Raw genomic sequence first — 21,310 nt, forward strand, 5'->3', positions numbered from 1 at the left:
CCTAAAAGGAATATTGACCATCACAATGACATTAGGTGTTCTACAAAGCCATGTCATCATCTATGTCTGGAATTCACAAAACTACTCTACTTGTTAAATACGGTCCGGTGTTTACCATGGTAAAGACCATAACACAATTTAATGTTACTTTGTTAAAATATATATATATATATATATATATATATATATATATTGAATATTTTAATATGGACTACATACAGACTGAAATACGTGAACCTACACATTAAAATGAGAGAATTGCCACTATACCACTAATGAAAACCACAAGTGCCAAAATACCACTATGAAAAACCAAAGTGTCAAAATAGCACTCCTCTCTCGGTTTTCCAGGCCACAATAGCACTCCCGTTAGATGTCAAACAAATTCTGTGAGTCAAACCGTTAGCACTTTGTCATTTTTTCTCGTATTCCCAAAATGCCCCTAGTAAACCTAAAGACAGAGTGCCATCCTCCCGTACCCAATCTCTCCCGTATCCTCCTCCCAGCCTACTCATGGCGGCGCGCCGGCGCTCGCTCCGCTGCCCTTCCACTCGCCCCACTACCCTCCCCTACTGTCGGGGGGATGAACCCTGAGCGGGCAACGGAACCCGGATCCTTTTCAAAAATAGCGGGGCCCGCATCACCCCGCAAGCTGGCACGCGCTTGGCCGGGCCGCTCGACCCGGCAGGGCCCGCAACCCGGCCAAACTCTTCGACACGGCAAGGTATGTCAACCCGGCCGCAAGCAACTGGCGCAAGACAAATCGACCTGACGCAACCAAGGCTTCCACGGCAAGCCAGCACCACCTGTGGCGTCCACGGCAACCCAGCCACGGGTTAGCTCCCGTCCCATCTAGGCCGTATGATGGGACGAGACCTAAACTACCGATGACCAAGACAACAGTGTTTCCATCCATGCCTATGGTCAGCCGGAGCGTGGCAACAGTGCCCCTCACCTACCCGCTGACCAAGGCTGGCGTGGCAACAGTGCTCCCGCCCTCACCGCTAACGGCAGCAAGCGGCGGCCTGACGGAGAGCACTGTACACGACTCGACTCGGCCACGCCCTGACGATCGACAAGACAGCGCACAGTCCCCCTAGGCTTGCGGGGCCCGCGCCTAGTGGAACCCGGCAAACCACAAGCCCACGAGCGGGACCCAGCTCGGTGTCCCGGACACCGACAATACAGACCCACCGACTCGGCATATTACCATTGTAACCCTGGGTGGGTTGATCTGTAAAACCCCCCAGGAACCCACGCCCATAGGGGCATCGCATCGGCATCATCATACGACACACAGAGACGAAAAGCAAGAAGCAGAAGCATAGGACTAGCCACCCATCAGCAGTACCGGAGAGAAGGAACAGCCCCAGCCTTGGCCAGCTTCCTTCCTCCTCCATACAGCTCCAGGAGCAACATTGTACTATCAATTATCCAACCAAAATCAGCAGGACTAGGGGTGTTATCTCTCCGGAGAGCCCCGAACCTGGGTATGTCCGGCGTCCCACGCCCGCGCATGCCAACCTCGCCTCTGGAGCCCACCAGCGCCCTCGAGCCTCCTCCTCTCTTTAGCCATCCCTTGGCATCTGTCGTGCGCCCACCACGACAGTTGGCGCCCACCATGGGGCAGCTCGAGAAGCTGGCCGGGAGCATGCTTCAGACGGGGCCCTTCTCCTACGCCGACGAGTCTGTCGCGCTGGCGGACGATGTTGTCGGCGCGCTCGCCGCCTCCTTCGCCGCGCTCCTCATCACCGATGCGCTCGCGGCCGAGGAGTACCCCAACGAGGTGCTCAGCTACTCCGACTCTCCCCTTTCCCTCGGCGGTGGCATTGCCGTCGGGGGGATGGACGTCCATGTGGAGGTTTATGCCACGGGCGATGGCGCCTCTTCCTTGTCGAGCAAGATGAGGAAGGCCGCGGAGGCCAGGGCCACCGTGGAACGGACCAAGCCGTCTGACCCGCTGCGTGCTGCGATGCAGAGCCTCCGCATCCCCATCGGCACCGATGTCGACACCACAAACGTCGTCGAAGCCCGAACCCAGCTCGAGGATAGGCGCCAGCAGATGCTGGACCTGTCCGAGACGCTGGCCGCCACCAGGCGCCGCTTGGAGGCCGCTCAGATGGAGCACGATGCCGCTCATGGAGTTACGCCCGCCACGGCCGAGCCAAGCCAGGTCGCCGACGCGCGCGCCCAGGGAGGAGCGATCGGTCGAGCCTTCGACGCCGTCCGGACCGTCTACGAAACCCCAGTGAAGAACATGCGCACTGCGGAGGCAACCGCGGTCGCCATCGACCAACTCGCGGGCGAGGAGCTTAAGGAGCACATCGGGCGGATGCGTGAACTCCTCCACGCCACCAACATCCAGCAGGATCGCCTCAACCAGCTCGCCAAGCCGGCGGGATCCGGCTCCGCCCGTCTTGGCGGACCCGGCGAACTTCTGCACATGGCTTCCTCGCCACCCGGCGAGGGGCACTCCGGCCAAGCCCGGACTCAATGCAACCCAGCCGCCACCGCCGCCGACGCTCTGGGAAACGAGACCGCCCCAGAGACCCAGCGCGGACCCAGCCAGCTTGGCCGACGTTCGGCTCCAACCAACCCGGCCCCTCGGGGCCTGGCCGCCAGTCGACTTGGCCCGCGCACCATCGACGACGCCGACGCGCGCCACCGCCTCGATCAGCTCGCTCGCTCCCTGGAGGTGGAGGAGAGCGGTGCTATCGGGCCGGCGTGCTTCGGCCCACGCATCCGGGAGGAGCCCTTTCCTAAAGGGTTCGTGCTCCCCCGCGACACCCCCAAGTACAATTGGACTGTGAAGCCAGAAGACTGGCTCACCGACTACTCCACGGCCATTGGCATCACCGGTGCCAATCATCGTCTAGCCGTGCGCTACACACCGCTCATGCTCCAGGGGTCGGCCCGCACGTGGTTGAACAGTCTGCCGATGGGCAGCATCAACGTGTGGGTCGATTTCGAGGAGGCCTTTGTCCGCAACTTCACGGGGACCTAAAAGCGACCCGGTCGCCCTAGCCAGCTCGCCATGTGCGTGCAGGGGCCGACGGAGACGGGTTGCGAGTACTTAGCACACTGGACCAAGCTCCAAAACAGCTGCGAGGGCGTCCATGAAGTCCAAACGATCCAATACTTCGTCAGTGGGTGCTGAGACGGCACCTCCTCAAGCACAAGCTCTTACGCTCCGAGCCGGCCACCATGGCCGCGCTCATGGTAACGGCGGACAAGTACGCCAACGCCGACTCCGCCATGAAGATCCAGGTGGCGCTGGACGAAGCCGGCAAAGCAAAGCCGGTTCCACCTCCCAAGTCGGCCGGCGAGAGCAGCCGGCAGCAGCATCACCAGAACAACAAGTGCAAGGCTGACCAACCGGCGCAGCGTCACGACAATCGGCTCGTCACGGCCGCCGAGCCCGCGGCGGACCCGGCAATGAAGCGCCGGCAGACCGGCAAGATGGCGTGGCAACCCGCCATGAGTTTTAAAGAGATGCTCGACGCCCCATGCAAGCACCACAGTGGCGCAAGGCCCTCCACGCACACGCTTCGATAGTGCGCTATCACCAAGCGCATCATGAGGGAGACGTTCCGCCTCCTCCGGCTCCGGCTCCAGCTCCAGGCGCAGGGCAGCCGCCTCGGCCTCCACCACCGCCTCCCGCTGGCGGCGCGATGCGGAACGACGCCTACCCGGACCAGAACGCGGCCTACGTCGTCTTCACCAGCCTCGGCAAGGACAAACGCAACGAGCGCCTTCTTCGGCAGGAGGTGAACACCGTCGTCCCGGCCAAGCCGGATTTCATGCACTGGTCGGATCGCCTGGTCACCTGGACCCGTGAGGATCACCCGGCGGTCATGTCGAGTCCGGGTGGATACGCCCTCGTCCTCAACCCCACCATCGTCGCGCGGCGCACATGCAAGTTCTTTCGAGTCCTCATCGACGGCGGCGGTAGCATCAACATCCTCTACCGCAACACGATGACCAAGCTCGGCCTCAAGGCCGAGGACCTGGAGCCAACCCGGATAGTCTTCCACGCCATCGTGCCCGGCCTTTCCTACTCGCCCATTGGTCGGGTCCGGCTTGATGTCCTGTTCGGCGACAGCAGCCACTTCCAGCGCGAACCGATCTGGTTCGAGGTGGTGGACCTGTCCAGCGCATATCATGCTTTGCTGGGCCGGCCTGCGCTCGCCAAGTTCATGGCGGTTCCCCACTACGCGTATCTGAAGATGAAGATGTCGGGCCCCAAGGGCCTCATTACCATCATCGGCGACTACCGCAAGTCTCTGGAGTGCGCCCGAGACGGCGCCAAGCTGGCCGAGTCGCTGGTCATTGCCGAGGAGTGGCGCCAGCTCGACCGGATCATCGCCTGGCAGGCGAGGCCTTCGATGCGTCGATCCCGACCTCGGACCCGGCCGACGAGGCTGCCTTCAAGCCCTCCAAGGAGACCAACAAAGTGAAGCTCAACCCTGAAGACCCAAGCTGCAGCAAGTACGTTGTCGTAGGTGCCCACCTCGACAACAAATAGGAAGGCGAGCTCGTCGACTTCCTCCGTGAGAATCGGGATATCTTCACATGGACCCCCCAAGGACATGCCGGGTATCCCGAGGAAGTACGCCGAGCACAAACTTCACGTCCGCAAGGACGCCAAGCCTGTCCGTCAACCCCTCCGATGATTTTCTGAAGAGAAGAGAAGAACCATTGGTGAAGAGGTCGCTAAGCTTTTGGCGGCCGGCTTCATAATGGAAGTATTTCACCCCGAGTGGCTGGCCAATCCAGTCCTCGTCCTGAAGAAGAACAAGACCTGGCGCATGTGTATCGACTACACCATCCTCAACAAGGCCTATCCCAAGGATCCGTTCGCTCTCCCGTGGATTGACCAAGTCATCGACTCGACCACCAGGTGCGAGCTCTTGTCCTTCCTGGACGCTTACTCCGGCTACCACCAGATCAAGCTGGACCCAGCCGATGCCCTGAAGACGTCCTTCATCACGCCCTTTGGGGCGTATTGCTACATCACCATGTCGTTCGGCTTGAAGAACGCCGGCGCCACCTTCCAACGCTGCATGCAGAAATGCATGCTGACGCAACTCGGCCGCAACATCCACATGTACGTGGACGACATTGTGGTGAATACCAAGCAGCACCTCACGCTCCTCGACGATTTGAAGGGAACATTTGCCAATCTCCGCGAATACAAGGTCAAGCTGAACCCGGAAAAGTGCGTTTTCGGTGTCCCGGACGGAAAGCTGCTCGGCTTCCTCGTCTCGGAATGCGGCATTGAGGCGAACCCGGAGAAGATCAAGACCATCGAGCGCATGCGCAAGCCGACTCGGTTGCGCGATGTCCAGAAGTTCTTCGGGTGCTTGGCCTTGGCCAGTCGGTTCCTAAGCCGGCTGGGCGAGAGGGCGCTCCCCATGTACCAGCTGATGAAGAAGACAAGCCCGTTCGAGTGGAACGACAAGGCAGACGAGGCCTTCCAAGACCTCAAGCGTGTGCTCTCCACCGCACCAGTCCTAGCCACGCCGACCGACAAGGAGCCGCTATTGCTCTACATAGCCGCGACCTCGCGGGCGGTCAACACGGTGCTGGTGGTCGAGCGACCAGAGAAGGGCAAGATCCAAACCGTCCAGCGGCAAGTCTACTACCTGAGCGAGGTGCTCTCTATTTCCAAGCAGAACTACCCGCATTACCAGAAGATGTGATACGGCGTGTACCTCACTGCCAAGAAGCTGAAGCAGTACTTCCAAGAGCATGTCGTCACCGTCGTCAGCACGGCGTCTATCGGAGAAATCATCGGGTGCCTGGACGCCTCTGGCCGGGTCGCCAAGTGGGTGATCCAGCTAGCCGGCCACACCATCCTCTATGAGCCCCGCACCACGATCAAGTCTCAGGCCCTAGCTGATTTCCTCATCGACTGGACCGAGACCCAATACTTGCCGCCGCCTCCCGACTCGACGCATTGGCGCATGCACTTCGACGGGTCCAAGATGCGACTCGGCTTAGGGGCCGGCATCGTACTTTTATCTCCGAAGGGCGACCGGCTCCGCTACGCGCTCCAGATCCACTTCGCCGCCTCCAACAACGTCGTCGAATATGAAGCCCTTGTGCACGGCCTCCGGCTTGCCAAGGAACTCGGCATCCGGTGCATCCTGTGCTACGGCGACTCAGACCTGGTGGTGCAGCAGTGTTCCGGCGAATGGGACGCCCGTGACTCCAACATGGCAAGCTACCGCTTCCTCGTCCAGAAGCTGTTCAGATCCTTCGAGGGTTGTGAGTTCCTCCACGTCCCACGCGCAAAGAACGAGGCAGCCGACACGCTCGCCAAGATCGCCTCATCACGACAAGCCATCCCGTCCGGCGTCTCCCTCGAGCACCTGCGCAAGCCGTCCGTCAAGCCATTGCCGGACTCTGAGTCCATTCATGTTCCAGATGACCCGACCGCACCCCAAGTCGGCTCGGGGACTGCTGAACCCGGCCCAGGGGCTGCTCAGCTCGACCCGGCCACCATCATCCCGGACCCGGTCGTCGCCATCCCCAACCCAGGGGCTGCTCAACCCCGCTCGTGGGCTGCCGACCCGGAACCCACCCTGGTGGCTGTCTTCGCAGTGGTTGCAGCTCCATCTTGGGCTCTCCCGATATCGGAGTTTCTGGAGAACGGGGTTCTCCCAATGGACGAGACCGAGGCTCGGCAAATTCAACGCCGGGCATCCACCTACAGCATCATCAACAACGAGCTCGTCAAACGCAGCTCTACCGGCGTGTTCCAGCGCTGCGTCGAGCATGATCGCGGCATCGACATCCTCCTCGACATTCACCAAGGCGAGTGCGGGCACCACGCCGCATCACGATCCTTGGTGGCCAAGGCGTTCCTCCATGGTTTCTATTGGCCCACGGCCCTCGAAGACGTCGAGTCGCTCGTTCTCAAGTGTGAAGGGTGCCAATGCTTCAGCAAACGCAGCCACCGGCCGGCGTCAGCACTCCGCACCATACCGATCGCCTGGCCCTTCGCGGTCTGGGGACTCGACATGGTGGGACCATTCAAAACCGCTCGAGGCGGCATGACACACTTACTGGTGGCAGTGGACAAGTTTACCAACTGGATCGAGGCAAGACCTATCAAGAAATTGGATGGGCCAACAGCCGTCCGGTTCATAAAGGACATAGCGGTGCGCTACGGCATGCCGAACAGCATCATCACCGACAATGGCACCAACTTCGCCAAGGGCGCGCTCGAGCAATACTGCTCTGTCTCCGGCATCTGCCTCGACCTGGCCTCTGTGGCACATCCGCAGTCCAACAGGCAGGTCGAGCAAGCCAACGGACTCATCCTGTCCGGCATCAAGTCGCGACTCGTCGAGCCACTTATCCGCTTATCCGGCAGCTGGCTTGACGAGTTGCCAGCGGTACTCTGGAGTCTGCGCACAACACCGAATCGATCGACCGGGTTCACCCCGTTCTTCCTCGCCTATGGATCCAAAGCTGTCATCCCGACCGGCGTCGAGTTCGACTCGCCGCGCGTCGCGATGTACACCGAAGCTGAAGCAAGAGAGGCACGCGAAGATGGCGTCGACCTGCTCGAAGAAGCACGCCTTTTGGCACTTAGCCGTTCGGCTATCTACCAGCAAGGCCCGAGGCACTACCACAGCAAGAAGATCAAGCCTCTCGCATTCCGTGAAGGCGACCTCGTCCTCCGACTCGTCCAAGACCAGGCAGGCCAACACAAGCTGTCCTCTCCATGGGAGGGCCCGTTCATCGTGAGCAGAGCCTTGCGCGACCGCAATGCCTACTGCCTCATCGATACGCGCAAGTCAAAGAAGCGCAAGAAGGACACCGCCGGCAAAGAAATGACCCGACCGTGGAACGCGGAACTCCTCCGCCCGTTTTACAGTTAGCCGCACGAGTGTATGTATCATCGCCTTTTGTAAACGCATGAAACTACGGGGTCCCCGAATGAAACTCGGGGGCTACCTTTTGCCGACCAATTTATTGTGTCCATATTTATCTGCATCACTTTACCACTGAACCCGGCCACCAGCTCGACTCGCTCGACCCGAGGGCTCGGGGGCAGGCCGGCTTGGTCGCCACCTCGCCGCCTTACTTGGTGATTCCTGAAAAAGTTGGGACGCCGCGGTCCTCCACTTCGCCCTAAAACCGCAGATCCAGCTTTGGCAGTCGGCGGGCAAGCACAACGGGCCAAAGCTCCTTTACGATTCATACACTAAGTCAAAGGCCGCCGGGTCAACCAACCTGGCCCGTCACTCATCAAACAAGTAGCCGCACGACTGGCTGCTCGCCAACCGGCCAAGCCGGATTGCCGCCAGCCGGCCTAGTGGGTGTTTCGCTCTCGCTCAACGCTTCTAAGGACCCAAGTCCTACGCGCACCTCTCGAAGAATCGAACCCCTTGTCACGGACCGGAGCCTCAGCCGTCTGACTCGCGGGGGGGGGGGCGTTTGAGAAAGGAAAAACGCATGAAATCGGTTCAAAAAAGCGGAAGGCAAAGAGCAAAAAAGCACTCACGACATTCACACACAAATATTTAAAACAAAGGCCCACGGCCCGAGTTCATTACACACTGAACAACCCCCAGTGGGTGGGTGGACCTGCTACTTAACAAATTCTGCCTAAAGTATCTCAGGCATCTCCAGCACCGCGTCGCGACGTCGACGACCCTCCTCTGGCGGCCTCCGGGTCCGGCGTGAAACCGGTGTCCTCCTCAGCATCCGCGTCGCTGTAGATGCCCGTCTCCTCTGAGCTCCCTTCTGGGTCATGGAGAAGCAAGCCATAGTCGTCGCCATCCACGGCCCTGCCGTCTTCCATCCGCTCTGGATGGAACTCGTCATGGAAGGCGAACTCGGCGATGTAGCTGGCCCGGGAGGCGATCCGGCCGGCTTGCTCCTGCAGCAACTACTCCGAACCAGCGTGCTGGCCCATCAGCGCGTCCAGTTGAAGATCCGGATGCCAAGACAACGTGAACCGAAGAGCCATCTCAGCACCGGCACGGGCGGCGGAAACACGCCACTCACCAAGACGGTCTGGGCCCATCTCCAACCAACGCGCCAGGCGCGAGAAGCTGCACGGATGGACGGAGTCTGGCCGCAGGGCCGCTGTCATCATGGTGCCAGCCTGGGACAGCCGCTCCATCTGCGTCCCCAGGACCCGCAGGCGGGCCTCTGCAGCGGCAATGATCTCCGGGAAGGTCCAAGCCACCCGCGGATCCATCCCAGACCCGACAATGCCGGTCGGGTCGCGCTGGTGGTGGACGGCTTCCTCCGCTAGCCGCTGCGTCTCCGGGAAGGCTCCTGTCGCAAAAGGAAGAAACAAGATTAGAAGAACAACAAGGAAGAAAAGCCGGGTCCCGACCCGGCAAATTACAAGAAGCGGCACTTACTGGAGAAGGACTCTTCCAGGTACTGCGCCTCGAGCAACGTACCACGCCGCTCCCGCTCCACGACGCGGTCGCGCTCCCCGAGTGCCTTCTCCAGATCGGCCACCTTAGCAAGGGCCGCCTTCAGCTCGGCTTCCTTGTCTTCGGCCACCTTCTCAGCCGCCTCCCGGCGACGAGTCTCGTCCTGACGAGCCTCCTCGGCCGCGGCGGCCCGCTCCTGTAGGCGATCCACCTCGGCCTGGAGTCGGCCCTTGTCATCGGCCAGCTGGCCGCGCTGCTGGTCCGCCTCGGCCAGGGCCCGCTACGTCTCCATCACTTTGGCGGCCTCTGCCTTCAGAAGCTCCACCTCGGCCTCAAGACGGCTCTTGTGACCTGCCAGCTGCTCATGCAGCCGGTTGGCCTCGTCAAGAGACCACCGAGCCGCGGCCGCCTCCGCCCTCGCCTGCGCCGCCTCGACGCCAAGACGACCGGTGTCGGCAACAAGCCGGTCATAATGGTGACCAGCCCGGAGCAGTCAGGTCCGCCAAGACAGCACCTCGGCTGCAAAGAAGAAGAATTCAGCAGAAGAAAAAAGACAAGACTTAAGATTTGGCCCAACTACTACGTAGTTGGCCCGAATCTCGGGTGCTACACCCAGTGGGTGCGCTAGCGCGTCCCCACTAGAAAAGAGCACGAACATACCTGCGGCAACGCGAAGCTCCTCCTCCTTGGCAGCAAGCTGCTCCTTGAGCTCCCGATGCTTGCCCAGGAGACGGTTGAAGGCGGCAACCCGGAAGGCATTAAGATACTGAAAAAGACAGAAGTAAGAACAAGGCCCGGCGATCTAAAGATTCGACCCAACTACTACGTAGTTGGCCCGAACCTCGGGCTACACCTAGTGGGTGCGCTGGCGCGCCTCCACAAAGAAGAAATTACAAGGAAAACCAAAGAAGAAAGACTTACCAGCACGGCGTGCTCCAGGTCGCGCGTCCGCTCCATCTCGGCCTGGGCGAAGGCCTCAAACCTCTCCGTTCGGCCTTGCAGGCGGCGGCTGACGGCATCCAGCGCCGACTTCTCCTGGGTCTGAGGCTTGAAGATGGCCGCACCCCCGCTCCGCGCGGGCTGCGGCACGACAGCTTGGGGCCCACCCTGCCGGGGCACCAAGGCGTGCCCCCCGCTGGCCGCTTGCGACGCGGCCAACACCTCCTCAGACGCCCCTACCGGCGCTGACGGCAACTCAGATGCCGGGACGCCCTGCGTCGCCACCTGAGGCACCGCCGCCATGGTGTCTCCTCCATAGCCGATGGCGCCTCCGGCGCCGCCGCCTGCAACATCTCCTCCAGGACGCCGTCGCCTCCACCACCATCAGCCCCGCGCGCTCGACCACGTCGGCTCGCGGCGGGGTGTCGCCCCCCACCTCCACGACCTCCCGGTCGAGGATCACCACCTCAGCCTGGCCCCCACGGCCGTGCTCCCTCACCAACGATGGCTAAAAAACCGTCACTACCACCACCGTGCCCTCCGGCATCTCGCGCCAGGCCGGCTCCATGCCGGATCGCGCCCATGCCGCCGCCGCGTTGGTCCAAGCCTGGACCAACGCCGCCTCCAGCTCCGCCTCGGCCCGGTTCCTGTCCCACCAGGCTAAGGCCTCGGCGTCGTTCGGGTCTAGGCCGAGGTCCGAGTCGCCCCGTCCCTCCTCCCCGGCCAGGCCGGCAAGGTTGGACCGGCTCCTGCGGAACGCGGCCCCTTCGGCGGCCGCAGCCTCCGCCGCCGCCCTCGCCAGCGCGATGGGTGACCTGAAGAAGAAGGCAGAATAAGCAAAAAGAGACAAGAATGACTCAAGAAATCCAGGCGCAAGCAGGAAATGAAACTTACCCCGTCAAGACCAGGACCGGGGTCGGCCTCCCGCGCTTCTTCTTGGCCGGCCTTCCAGGCTCGGTCGGGTCCGCCGCGCGCTTTGAGCCCCGGGGTCACGGCGCGACACTGTCCTTTCCATGCGGACGGCTCGGCGTCGCCCCATGTGAGGACCCGGCTCCGCCCGCGTCGCCGCCTCCCCCGCTCAATGCTGCTAAACCAACAACCGGCGTCAGCGTCGCCTACACCGCGACATGATCAACAATTCAAGGCAAAATGAAGAAGGGAATGTGCAAGGCTTACCAGCACGACGCCCAGCGCCGGCGTTGGACTCGGCCACCTCCTCGCCACCTTGGGCCGCGGGCTCCTCTGGTGCCACCAGCGCCACCTGCGATGGAGCCCAGGCGTAAGGATGCCGGATTGCGTTCAAGAGAATCTCCCGCGTCGCGTTGGGACGAATAAGAAGATGCGCGGCAGCAAAGTAAGAAGACAAGACGCTCACCTGTGGCGCCGGGTTCGACTGGCTATACGGTGCCTTGCCGAATCGCCAGTCCTCTCCAAGGTTGGCCTTCGAGATGTCGTTGACGCCGCACGCGACCTGCTCCACAGACAGCCGCGTCAACCCCATTCGGTTGGGGTCCTGCTGGCCCATCATCTCGCCGATGAGGCAGGAGCGCCTCTGAAGCGGAAGAACCCGGCGGGTGATGAACGCGGCAAGGAGGTCCGTGCCGGTGAGCCCCTCCTGCATCCTCATCACCGTCACCCGCTCGCAGAGGTTGACGATCTCCTGCGACGGGCGCCGGAGCGAGTAGCCCCAGTTCGTCTTCACCCGCGGTGGCGTGATGACGAAGGCGGAAGATTGATATGGTCCGTGCCATGGTTGCGGACATAAAAGAAGGAATTCTGCCACTTCTTGGCAGAATCCTCGAGCGGGATCTTGGGGAAATCCGCCCCGGCCGCTTCGAGATGACGGCGGCGCCGCAGTCGGCGAACTCCCCGGCCGACGGGCCCTGCTGCTTCAAGGAGAAGAAGCGCGCCCAGAGGTCGATCGTCGGCTCGACCCCCAGGTACCCCTCGCACAGGGTCATGAAGCCGGAGAGCTGGACGATGGCGCCGGCGCCAAGATGGTGCGGCTGAAGCCCGAAGAACTCCAAGAATGTGCGGAAGAAGGTGCTCACCGGCAGCCCGAACCCGCGCTCAAAATGCGTGAGGAAGACGACGCGCTCCTGCCCCTCGGGCCGGGGCCTCTGCTCGCCGCGCGGCAGGCGGACGCCGACGTCCGTCTCCCGCGGCAAGCGCCGCGAAGCTCGAAGCTGCGTGATGTCCTCAGCTGGTGACGTTGGAGCCCATCCAGGAGCCTGACGGCAGCGCCATGGACAGAAGCGGGAAGAAGAAGATGAACGACGGAGGAAGCTCTGCTCGGGGCTGCGGGCGCAGCTGTGCGTCGGTGGCAAAGAGCAGAGCACGAGCAGGGGGACAGGAGGGCGCGAGCGAGAATGGTGTCCGCCGCCCCCTTGCCCCCTCAATTTATAAGCCCCGGTTCAAACATGGGGAAGTGGGATCGTCTGCACGCGCCCGTTCCACTACCCCGCAATAAGTGCGCACGTACGCGCGCACTAACTGCTCGGGGAAGTGCAACCGGCCCCCAGACGCCACAATAAATCCGCGCGCGTGGCCCAAGGGCGCGGCGGCGGGCCCCCGGCCCGTCGCCCGGTCCCGTCACGCGCGTGGCCTGTCAGGCCCCTCCGACTTCCGGGCGCCACGTGGCGCCTGCACGAAGCCCAAGGGATCGCCTCAAGATTCGACGGACTCCTCGGTTCCCGCCACGGCCGGGATGCCGCGATCCGGTTTCCGAGAAAACCGGCACATAGTGGGTGTTGCCGGACCCGGCGCTCGCAGAATCCGCCTTGCTCAAGGGGGAAACTGCGAAGGCCCACTCATCAGAAGACGGCGGACCTTCACAGCTTCGGGGACTGCTGTCAGGGGGATGAACCCCGGGCGGGCAACGGAACCCGGATCCTTTTCAAAAATAGCGGGGCCCGCATCGCCCCGCAAACCGGCACGCGCCTGGCCGGGTCGCTCGACCCGGCAGGGCCCGCAACCCGGCCAAACTCTCCGACCCGGCAAGGTACGTCAACCCGGCCACAGCAACTGGCGCAAGACAACTCAACCCGGCGCAACCAAGGCTTCCCCAGGCAAGCCAGCCCCACCCGTGGCATCCACGGCAACCCAGCCACGGGTCAGCTCCCGTCCCATCCAGGCCGTACGATGGGACGAGACCTCAACCACCGATGACCAAGACAACAGTGTTTCCACCCATGCCTGTGGTCAGCCGGGGCGTGGCAACAGTGCCCCTCACCTACCCGCTGACCAAGGCTGGCGTGGCAATAGTGCTCCCGCCCTCACCGCTGACGACAGCAAGCGGCAGCCTGACGGAGAGCACTGTACACGACTCGACTCGGCCACGCCCTGACGATCGACAAGACGGCGCACAGTCCCCCTAGGCACGCGGGGCCCGCACCTAGGGGAACCCGGCGAACCACAAGCCCACAAGCGGGACCCAGCCCGGTGTCCCGGACACCGACAATACGGACCCACCGACTCGGCATATTACCATTGTAACCCTGGGTGGGTTGATCTATAAAACCCCCCAGGAACCCACGCCTACAGGGGCACACAGGGAGGACAAGTAAGAAACAGAAGCACGAGCAAGCATAGAACTAGCCACCCAATAGCAGTACCGGGGAGAAGGAGCAGCCCAAGCCTTGGCCAGCTTCCTTCCTCCTCCACACAGCTCCAGGAGCAACATTGTACTATCAATCATCCAACCAAACTCGGCAGGACTAGGGGTGTTATCTCTCCGGAGAGCCCCGAACCTGGGTATGTCCGGCGTCCCGCGCCCGCGCATGCCAACCTCGCATCTGGAACCCACCAGCGCCCTCGAGCCTCCTCCTCTCTTTAGCCATCCCTTGGCATCTGCTGTGCGCCCACCACGACACCTAGCCTCAGCCCCCTCTCGACACCGCGTCCCGTAGCCTCGCCATCCAACGCCGCCCTCCCTAGGCTCTCGACGCCGACCTCCCAGGACCCCGACGAGGCCCGACACCGACCTCCAGAACCGCGACGAGGCCCGACGCCGTCCTCCCAGGTCCTCCACGGCAGCTACTGGGGCGGCCTCCCCAGGATCCCGAAGCCGTCCTCCCAGGCCTTCGAGGGCAGCATCAGATTTGGCTCTCCCGACACCATCCTCCCAGGGCACTCAACAACGCACTACACCCTCGATTCCCTTGACCTTGTATGATTTCCCCCATGTTACCTTTAGTATTTTTCATTGCAAGTGCTGCAAATCCTTGGTATTTTTCATGGCAAGTGGATGGGCATATTTGGTGTTTTGTCAGATATAGACTATTTGTGTGAAAAAGAAGCAATGGGAGACAGATCTGATGCTTTAAACCTTTTTTATTTTTATTACAATTAAGGCTTGTAGTAGTTTATACCTGCTAGTATCTACTATCTCTACCTGCTATTATGTACTGTGAATGGTGAACGCTCCTAGATGATAAGCCTCTGTTTTGCGTGTTTCAGATTCGATGGGTGATTTCAAAGTAGAAATAGATGTTCAGTCTTACTTGACGATTGTAGACGAAAGAAGAGTGTACACAAGGGGCAGAACATGGAATTTTATGGCCGGTCGGGGCTTGTCCATGGCGCGGATAAAGGAGGTTGTGGAGGAGAGGTGCAAATGGTCTGCTGATCAGAGAATGACCATTTGGTATGGATCCAGAGGTAACGCCGTCCCATTGATCTCTAAATCAGAGATAGCTCAATTGTTTGATATATGTCCAGACACAAAAATAGTAAGGTTTGGTGTGACCATTGAGAGCAAACAACAACAAAATGAACCTACTCTTGTCATGACCGAGGAGATGGATGATCAGCCGGTTCACGCTCCATTCTTTGCTTGGCTGAAGCAAGCCTATGAAGGGGAGTACGAGGATGATGAGCTCGTGGGATGCAATGAGGAGAACACCTATTTGCATGAAGAGAATGCTGAGTCAAAGGAGAATCCCAAACCACAGAAAAATGCCGAGCCAAAGGCTGCAAGAGTTCCAATGGGAACACTGGATGTTGACAACTCTTATGATCCATAACATGTGCGAGGGGATGATGAGGCCTTATTTGCAAACAATATGGCTCCTACTTATATCCACGACAAAAACAATCCTCGAATCAAAGTAGGAGCCACATTTCCTAACTCTAAAGCATTTAGAGTTGCATTGAGACAACTAGCAATTAGAGAAGATTGGTCCTTTGGCACGCAGTATAGTGACACTCAGAGATTTAGGGCTAATTGCACTGATGAGGATTGTCCATGGAGAATACATGCCTCAAAGTTACCGAACACTAAAACTTTCATGGTATGATTAGTACCGTTGTTTGCTTCTTGCTTTGGCTGATGTTATTTATTGATTTGTTTCTCTTTACCATTGTTTATTTGGCACTTTGTTTCTTAATGTTATTGCAGGTAAAGAAACTTCCTTTTGGCCATACTTGTGGGAGTACCAATTGCAGCAAAGGAATGGCAAATAGAGATTGGCTTGCTGATAAAGGGAATGCTGCGCTTGAGGAGAACCCCACGGTGAGTGCAAAACAACTTAGAGAAACTTTGCAGAAGGAGTATGATATTAAGCTTCAGTACACCGATGTTTGGAAAGGAGGAGCTCGTGCAAAGGATCAATTGGAAGGTACATATAAGGAGAATTTTCAGCAGTTGTGGAACTTTAGAGCCGAATTGTTGGCAGCCAATCCTGGAAGTATATTTGAGATAGACATAAAAACAACTACCAACAAGGGGCTGCATTATTTGGAAGCAAGAGCATCGCCAAATATAGCTGAGATTTCAGGAAATGGATGGAGGCACACCGTTAACTTGGAGAAAAATGAGTGCTCTTGTAGGAGATGGCAGATTTGTGGCAAGCCATGCACACATGCTCTTCGTTTCATATTCTCCAAAAAAGCCAAGCTAGAGGATTATATTGATGAGTGCTTCTCAGTGGCAAGGTTCAAAGCGGCATATGAGGGAATTCTCATGCCAATTAGGGGCAGGTCCCAATGGCCCAAGGTAAATCCTGGATTTGATATGATCCCTCCAAAGCTTACCAAGAGTGTTGGACATCCAAGAACTAGGTGGATAAAGAATTACACCGAAGGTGGAACTGGCAAAAAACATAAATGCAAAAGGTGTGGAGCATTAGGTCATCTTCGAAAGACATGCAAGGAGCCAGAGATTGAAAGTGACGTGGACCGAGATGCTACTCCTCCTCCATGGTAATTATTTCATGAGTCTAAATTTCTTTGACTTGCTGCCAAATGTCTTGCATATTAATTGCTAACAATGTTGTATTGAACTGTAGGAAAAAAATCAAAGGTTGAAGCAAGCATTGCAGCTACTTCTCCTAAGACACCAACCAAGCAAGATACTCAACTTGGTACTCCTACAAGTCCAATGACAAGGCAAAGGGCAGCAGCTATTGCAATTGCTTCAACACCTCCTAGTGCATCTACAAGGAGCAAAACTGCTACTCCTAGCCCTCTTCGGTGAATTTAGTTCATTTGGTTGTGAAAACCGTGAACTTTTGCTTATGGTATGAGTTTTTCTTTACTGGAATGCAAATTTTCTGTTTTCTCTAAATTGCCACTTGTCTTGTATGTTCATTAATTTTCTGTTTTCTCTAAATTGCCTTCATCCTGATCCTTAATCTCTTTTTTTCTAGAAACAATAATGCCATGTGAAGGAGGATATCCGCAAGCTTTTGGATGTTGATCGCCCAAATCAGGTTGCATACTTTGTTCTTTTATGTTATATGATTGTTGGTTCTTTGTTGGATGTTGAGCGCCCAGATCAGGTTGCTCACAACCTTTCTTTTTTGCTATCATGTGGCTAATACTAGAAAGAATACATCCAACACTAGGACATCTACATTCAGGTTATGTTATAATACTAACTAATACCATTTCAACTTGCAGTTATATGGATTTTGGTTCGTTGACCAGGGAGAGCGGAGAGCTACATTTCTTTGATCAGTTGCAGTTCTAACTCTCTTTATTATAACTTGTAGGAGATTAATTAGATGCTATGTAATCGGAGCCAGTACTCCTATCCTATGGTATGATGACTGTTTGCAACCGTGCATGCATGCTTAGTAGCAGATGCTTAGTAGCAGAATGGTGTACGTGCATGCATTCTTAGTAGCAGAATGGTGTATGTGACTAGGAGGTGCTCTTTTGCTAATTGCTATACTGTGTTGTGAGAACCATTTTGTGTCCATATACATTCTGTGTTGAAGAGGTGCTCTTTTGCTAATTGCTATACTGTGTTGCGAGAACCATTTTGTGTCCATGTACATTCTGTATTGGAGAGGTAAGGGCATGCAAGTCTTTTTGGGATGATGTTAGTCTCAGTTAAGCTAGTGCTCTATTTTGGCTAGAGAAAACTGAAATGAGTGCTATTTTGGCAAGTTCGCTTTTACTAGTGGTATGTTGGCATGTTTGGTTTTGACTAGTGGTAGTTTGGCTATTGTCTCCATTAAAATGCATCTATATACATCTCAATCAGAAGAAAAAAATGAATGGAGGGAGTATGTAGTTTTTCTGTCATTTTCTCTCTCGAATATTCATGTTCAGTATGCCACATATTCTCTCGTATATTTCTGACGTGGCCAACTCAGAAAAACGAAACCAGATTTGTGCCCAATTCTATTGGAAGAGAAGTGATAGCGTGGGCCCACAGCCTTGTCGGCAAAGACGTACGTAAAACAAAACGAAAAAAAGAAGCGAGAAAAAAAATAATACTCCTGTTTCAGAACCAATGGCCACCGCCGTGCTCCGCTGCCCGCTGCTCGCCTCGCCTCTCCCGGCCGCCGGCGGCGCCGCCGCAGCCTCGTGCTCCGGATCCTCTCGCCCCTCGCGCGTCCACATACGGCGGCGAAGGTGCCCGGGTCCCCCGCTCGCCGTCTCCTCCGACTCCTCCAAGCCCCTCGCCTCCTCCTCGACCGGCGGCGGCGGCGACCCCGACGAGGAGCCCGTCCTGCCCCTCCTCCAGGAACTCGCGGTAAGCCACTCGCCGTACCGCCTGCATTGATTCCAAGATTTGGTGGATTGGTTTTGATTGCGTTGTTCTGTTGGTAGGATTGCTTGGTGCTCCCGCCCAAATTCCTGTCCCTGCTGCCCCGCGACCTCCGCCTCGATGTAAGCAGTCACTACCCCCTTCTCAGCTCCGATCCAAGCTCATCTGCACAGTTGCTACGGCTATTTGGTTATGTGCTAAGATAATAATCAGTTAATACCTGTACACTCACTGAGGATAATCCCAGTAAAAGCGTCAGAATGTGGCTGGCAAAGTGTTGCCTATCTTATGCTGAAGTTGAGGCTCGTCATTTGTTCTTTGACTACTTTTACTTAGTGGCTAAACAAATGTGGAACTTGGTTAGGCACTACATGCCAAGCCAAGTTATTGAACAAGACATACTGAAATTGCATCACTACGGGCAGTTTGAACTGTAAATACAACTTTAATCCATCTAACAATTTCTGCTTGATTTTTCTTGAAGCTCAATGACGCGGCATTCGATCTCTCCAACGGGCCTGTTCTCAACGAGGTACGTACCGCAGAATTCAGTGATTCGATCTGATAAACATTGGAGTTCTATTTTGGTGCAACCGTGTCCAACTATTGTTGTTTGTTTGCTGGGAGACAGTGTGGCCAAGAGGTCGGTGACCTGCTGCTGGACCTGGGAAAAGCATGGGAGATGGCTAACACAGAAGCATCAAACAACCTTGCCAAGCAGCTGCCGTCGATGGCGCCCTACTTGACCGCCAGCGCGAAATCAGGCACGGATCTCATCTGTATATTGTTAGGATTTGTGTTATACATGACATGGTTTCTTGACTGAAGGCTGCATTCCTTGCTGTTTTCCTTACATAGCGTAGCATTTGGCAAGCGGCTGGCATCAGCCGGAAAGAAGTTTCAGACTATGGGGCAGTATGGCAATGGAGAGTTCAAGAAGGTTAGTAACTCACTCATGGTCTATCCATTCCGTTCTTCTGAAATTGCTTCAGGTATATTTGTTAAGTGCTGGATTACGATTTGATTATGTCGCAAACATGTGTCCATGTCGTTACCATACAATTGGGGCCAGCAAGCGGGTTAGTGCCATGTCCAACTCCAACATTTCTGTAATATTGGTTGCAGCAGGATACAAACATCTGAAAGTGGGTGGGTGTACTAGTGACAGGAATCCGACCTGATGAGACAGAAGAAGTCTCAGATTCATTGCTTAAGCATGGCTTCATGCTGTCTCATTGCTAAATTACCTTGCATCCTGTTTTCTCAACAACAAAGAAACTTGTATCCTGTTTTTTTATTGTTTTAAAGGTTTATTTGAGCCACCCATGTATCTGCAAATGTAACATTTTTTTATTGCATTTCTATAGATTTCTGAAACAATGATCAAGATCGGTAAGGCTCTGTCGAAACGCCCAGTGATTCAAGCTGAAGTACAGGCCATGAAAGAAAAAAGAAAGCTGAAGGTAAGTTTGCCTCTCTGCACTTTGATCACCTTCAGGTGGACCTGTACATGGTTTTATCTAATACCCTTATCTTGTCAGTTTGCAGGAGCTGAATTCGAATTGACAGCGCAAAATGCGTACATCGGTGCTGCAGTTGGACTAGTTTTCGGGTAAGTTCCAGACCCATACACCTGTACGGCTGTACTGTACATCATCTCTTTCAGTTAAGCAAACTTGTAAAGATAATTGGTTTTATTTTCTTGGTCAGCTGTTGTGCATGAATTATAGTGCTAAATTTCCATAAGCAACATGCCACATATGACACTTTTGACTAACATCAATAAATAAGTAGATAGACTATAGTTACCAGTTTTCTTGTTTCAAAAAAAAACACTATAGTTACCAGTTTCTCAAAATACTTTACTGGATACTTCTCATGTTTGGGCTGCATGCATCTCATACTACTACATTTTATATTTGATTCGATTCTATGTAAATGATTCCTTAACTTAATCAATAGTACTCCCTCCGTTCCAAAATAGATGATCTAACTTTGTACTAAAATTAGTAGAAAGTTGAGTCATTTATTTTGGAACGGAGGGAGTATTATGTTAACAACAGACAAGCTGTTGGTCAATAGAATCATTCTGTTGGTCAATAGTATTATATGATTCTAATGGTGTCCGGTTAATCAAGGATACATACATGCACATCATGCTTCACATATCAAACCGATCGACACCCAAGCGTGTTCATCACATAATCCGGCCGTGCACGCTCTTTCGCAGTGGCACGAATACTCAACCGAATGCTTGTTTGACATCCCGCGTCTACCATCCGATGCAGGTTCTTCTCCTGGCAGCTGGCCCAAGGCGTGCAAAGCAGTCCAGACGACAGCCAGGTAACCGAAGGCGACATACATAGGTTCCATCTCAACTATGTATGCTTCACCGTCCATCCTGCCACCTTCTCTGAAAGTTCTTTTTCTTTCCGATGCAGCCGCTCAAGGTCCCGCTGCTGCTCCTCGGCTACACTTCGACGGCCCTGTCCGCGGCCGCGGCGGTGGGGCTCGTGGTGCTGGCCCTGCAGATGAACCCCGAGGACAAGTCGGACTAATTGAACCGCCCTCCCTTCGGTTTCTGAAACCGCGGACCTCGTGTGGCGCGTAACACCCCCTGGGAAGACTGTGATGGTGACCTGTGGAGCGTTTTGTATGTACAGATAATGAAGTGTTGTGTTGTTCGTCTGAAAACCAGTCTGTGTTCTTCAATCAAATGAAAAAGCTGAAACACCTTGGCCCTGTCTACTTGAAAGCACGACAAATTCCCATGTTCATGGCAGATTGGCAGTCTGCAGTTGAGAAACATCAGCCGGATATTGTGTTTTTCTGAATGCTTTGAAGGTTGCTCACCACACGGATAATGTGGGGATTTATTAGATTTACTTTGAGAGAAAAAATGGGCATTGATTTTCTCTGCTTTTTTTTTTGTAAATTGCAAGGGCTATCGAAAGCATGACACATT

At 56.2% G+C, this 21,310-nt stretch overlaps 1 protein-coding gene across 1 annotated transcript; it reads left to right on the plus strand.

The window, feature by feature from the left end:
- The first annotated feature begins 18,024 nt into the window (after positions 1 to 18,024).
- LOC123139709 (uncharacterized) lies at positions 18,025 to 21,156 on the plus strand. Its single transcript, XM_044559439.1, has 9 exons — positions 18,025 to 18,330; positions 18,408 to 18,467; positions 18,830 to 18,877; positions 18,977 to 19,109; positions 19,209 to 19,285; positions 19,713 to 19,808; positions 19,887 to 19,957; positions 20,634 to 20,688; positions 20,787 to 21,156. Exons 1-9 carry the CDS (start codon positions 18,088 to 18,090, stop codon positions 20,901 to 20,903), a joined length of 900 nt encoding a protein of 299 aa, XP_044415374.1. The 5' UTR covers positions 18,025 to 18,087; the 3' UTR covers positions 20,904 to 21,156.
- Positions 21,157 to 21,310: the final 154 nt, after the last annotated feature.

The sequence above is a fragment of the Triticum aestivum genome, chromosome 6B (assembly GCF_018294505.1).
Source record: "Triticum aestivum cultivar Chinese Spring chromosome 6B, IWGSC CS RefSeq v2.1, whole genome shotgun sequence".
NCBI lineage: Eukaryota > Viridiplantae > Streptophyta > Magnoliopsida > Poales > Poaceae > Triticum > Triticum aestivum.

Coding starts and splice junctions, on each gene's coding strand:
- LOC123139709 (XM_044559439.1), top strand. CDS start 18,088: ATGGCCACCGCCGTGCTCCGCTGCCCGCTGCTCGCCTCGCCTCTCCCG. Junction 19,286..19,712: donor GCAATGGAGAGTTCAAGAAG/GTTAGTAACTCA, acceptor GCATTTCTATAG/ATTTCTGAAACAATGATCAA. Junction 19,958..20,633: donor GCAGTTGGACTAGTTTTCGG/GTAAGTTCCAGA, acceptor CATCCGATGCAG/GTTCTTCTCCTGGCAGCTGG.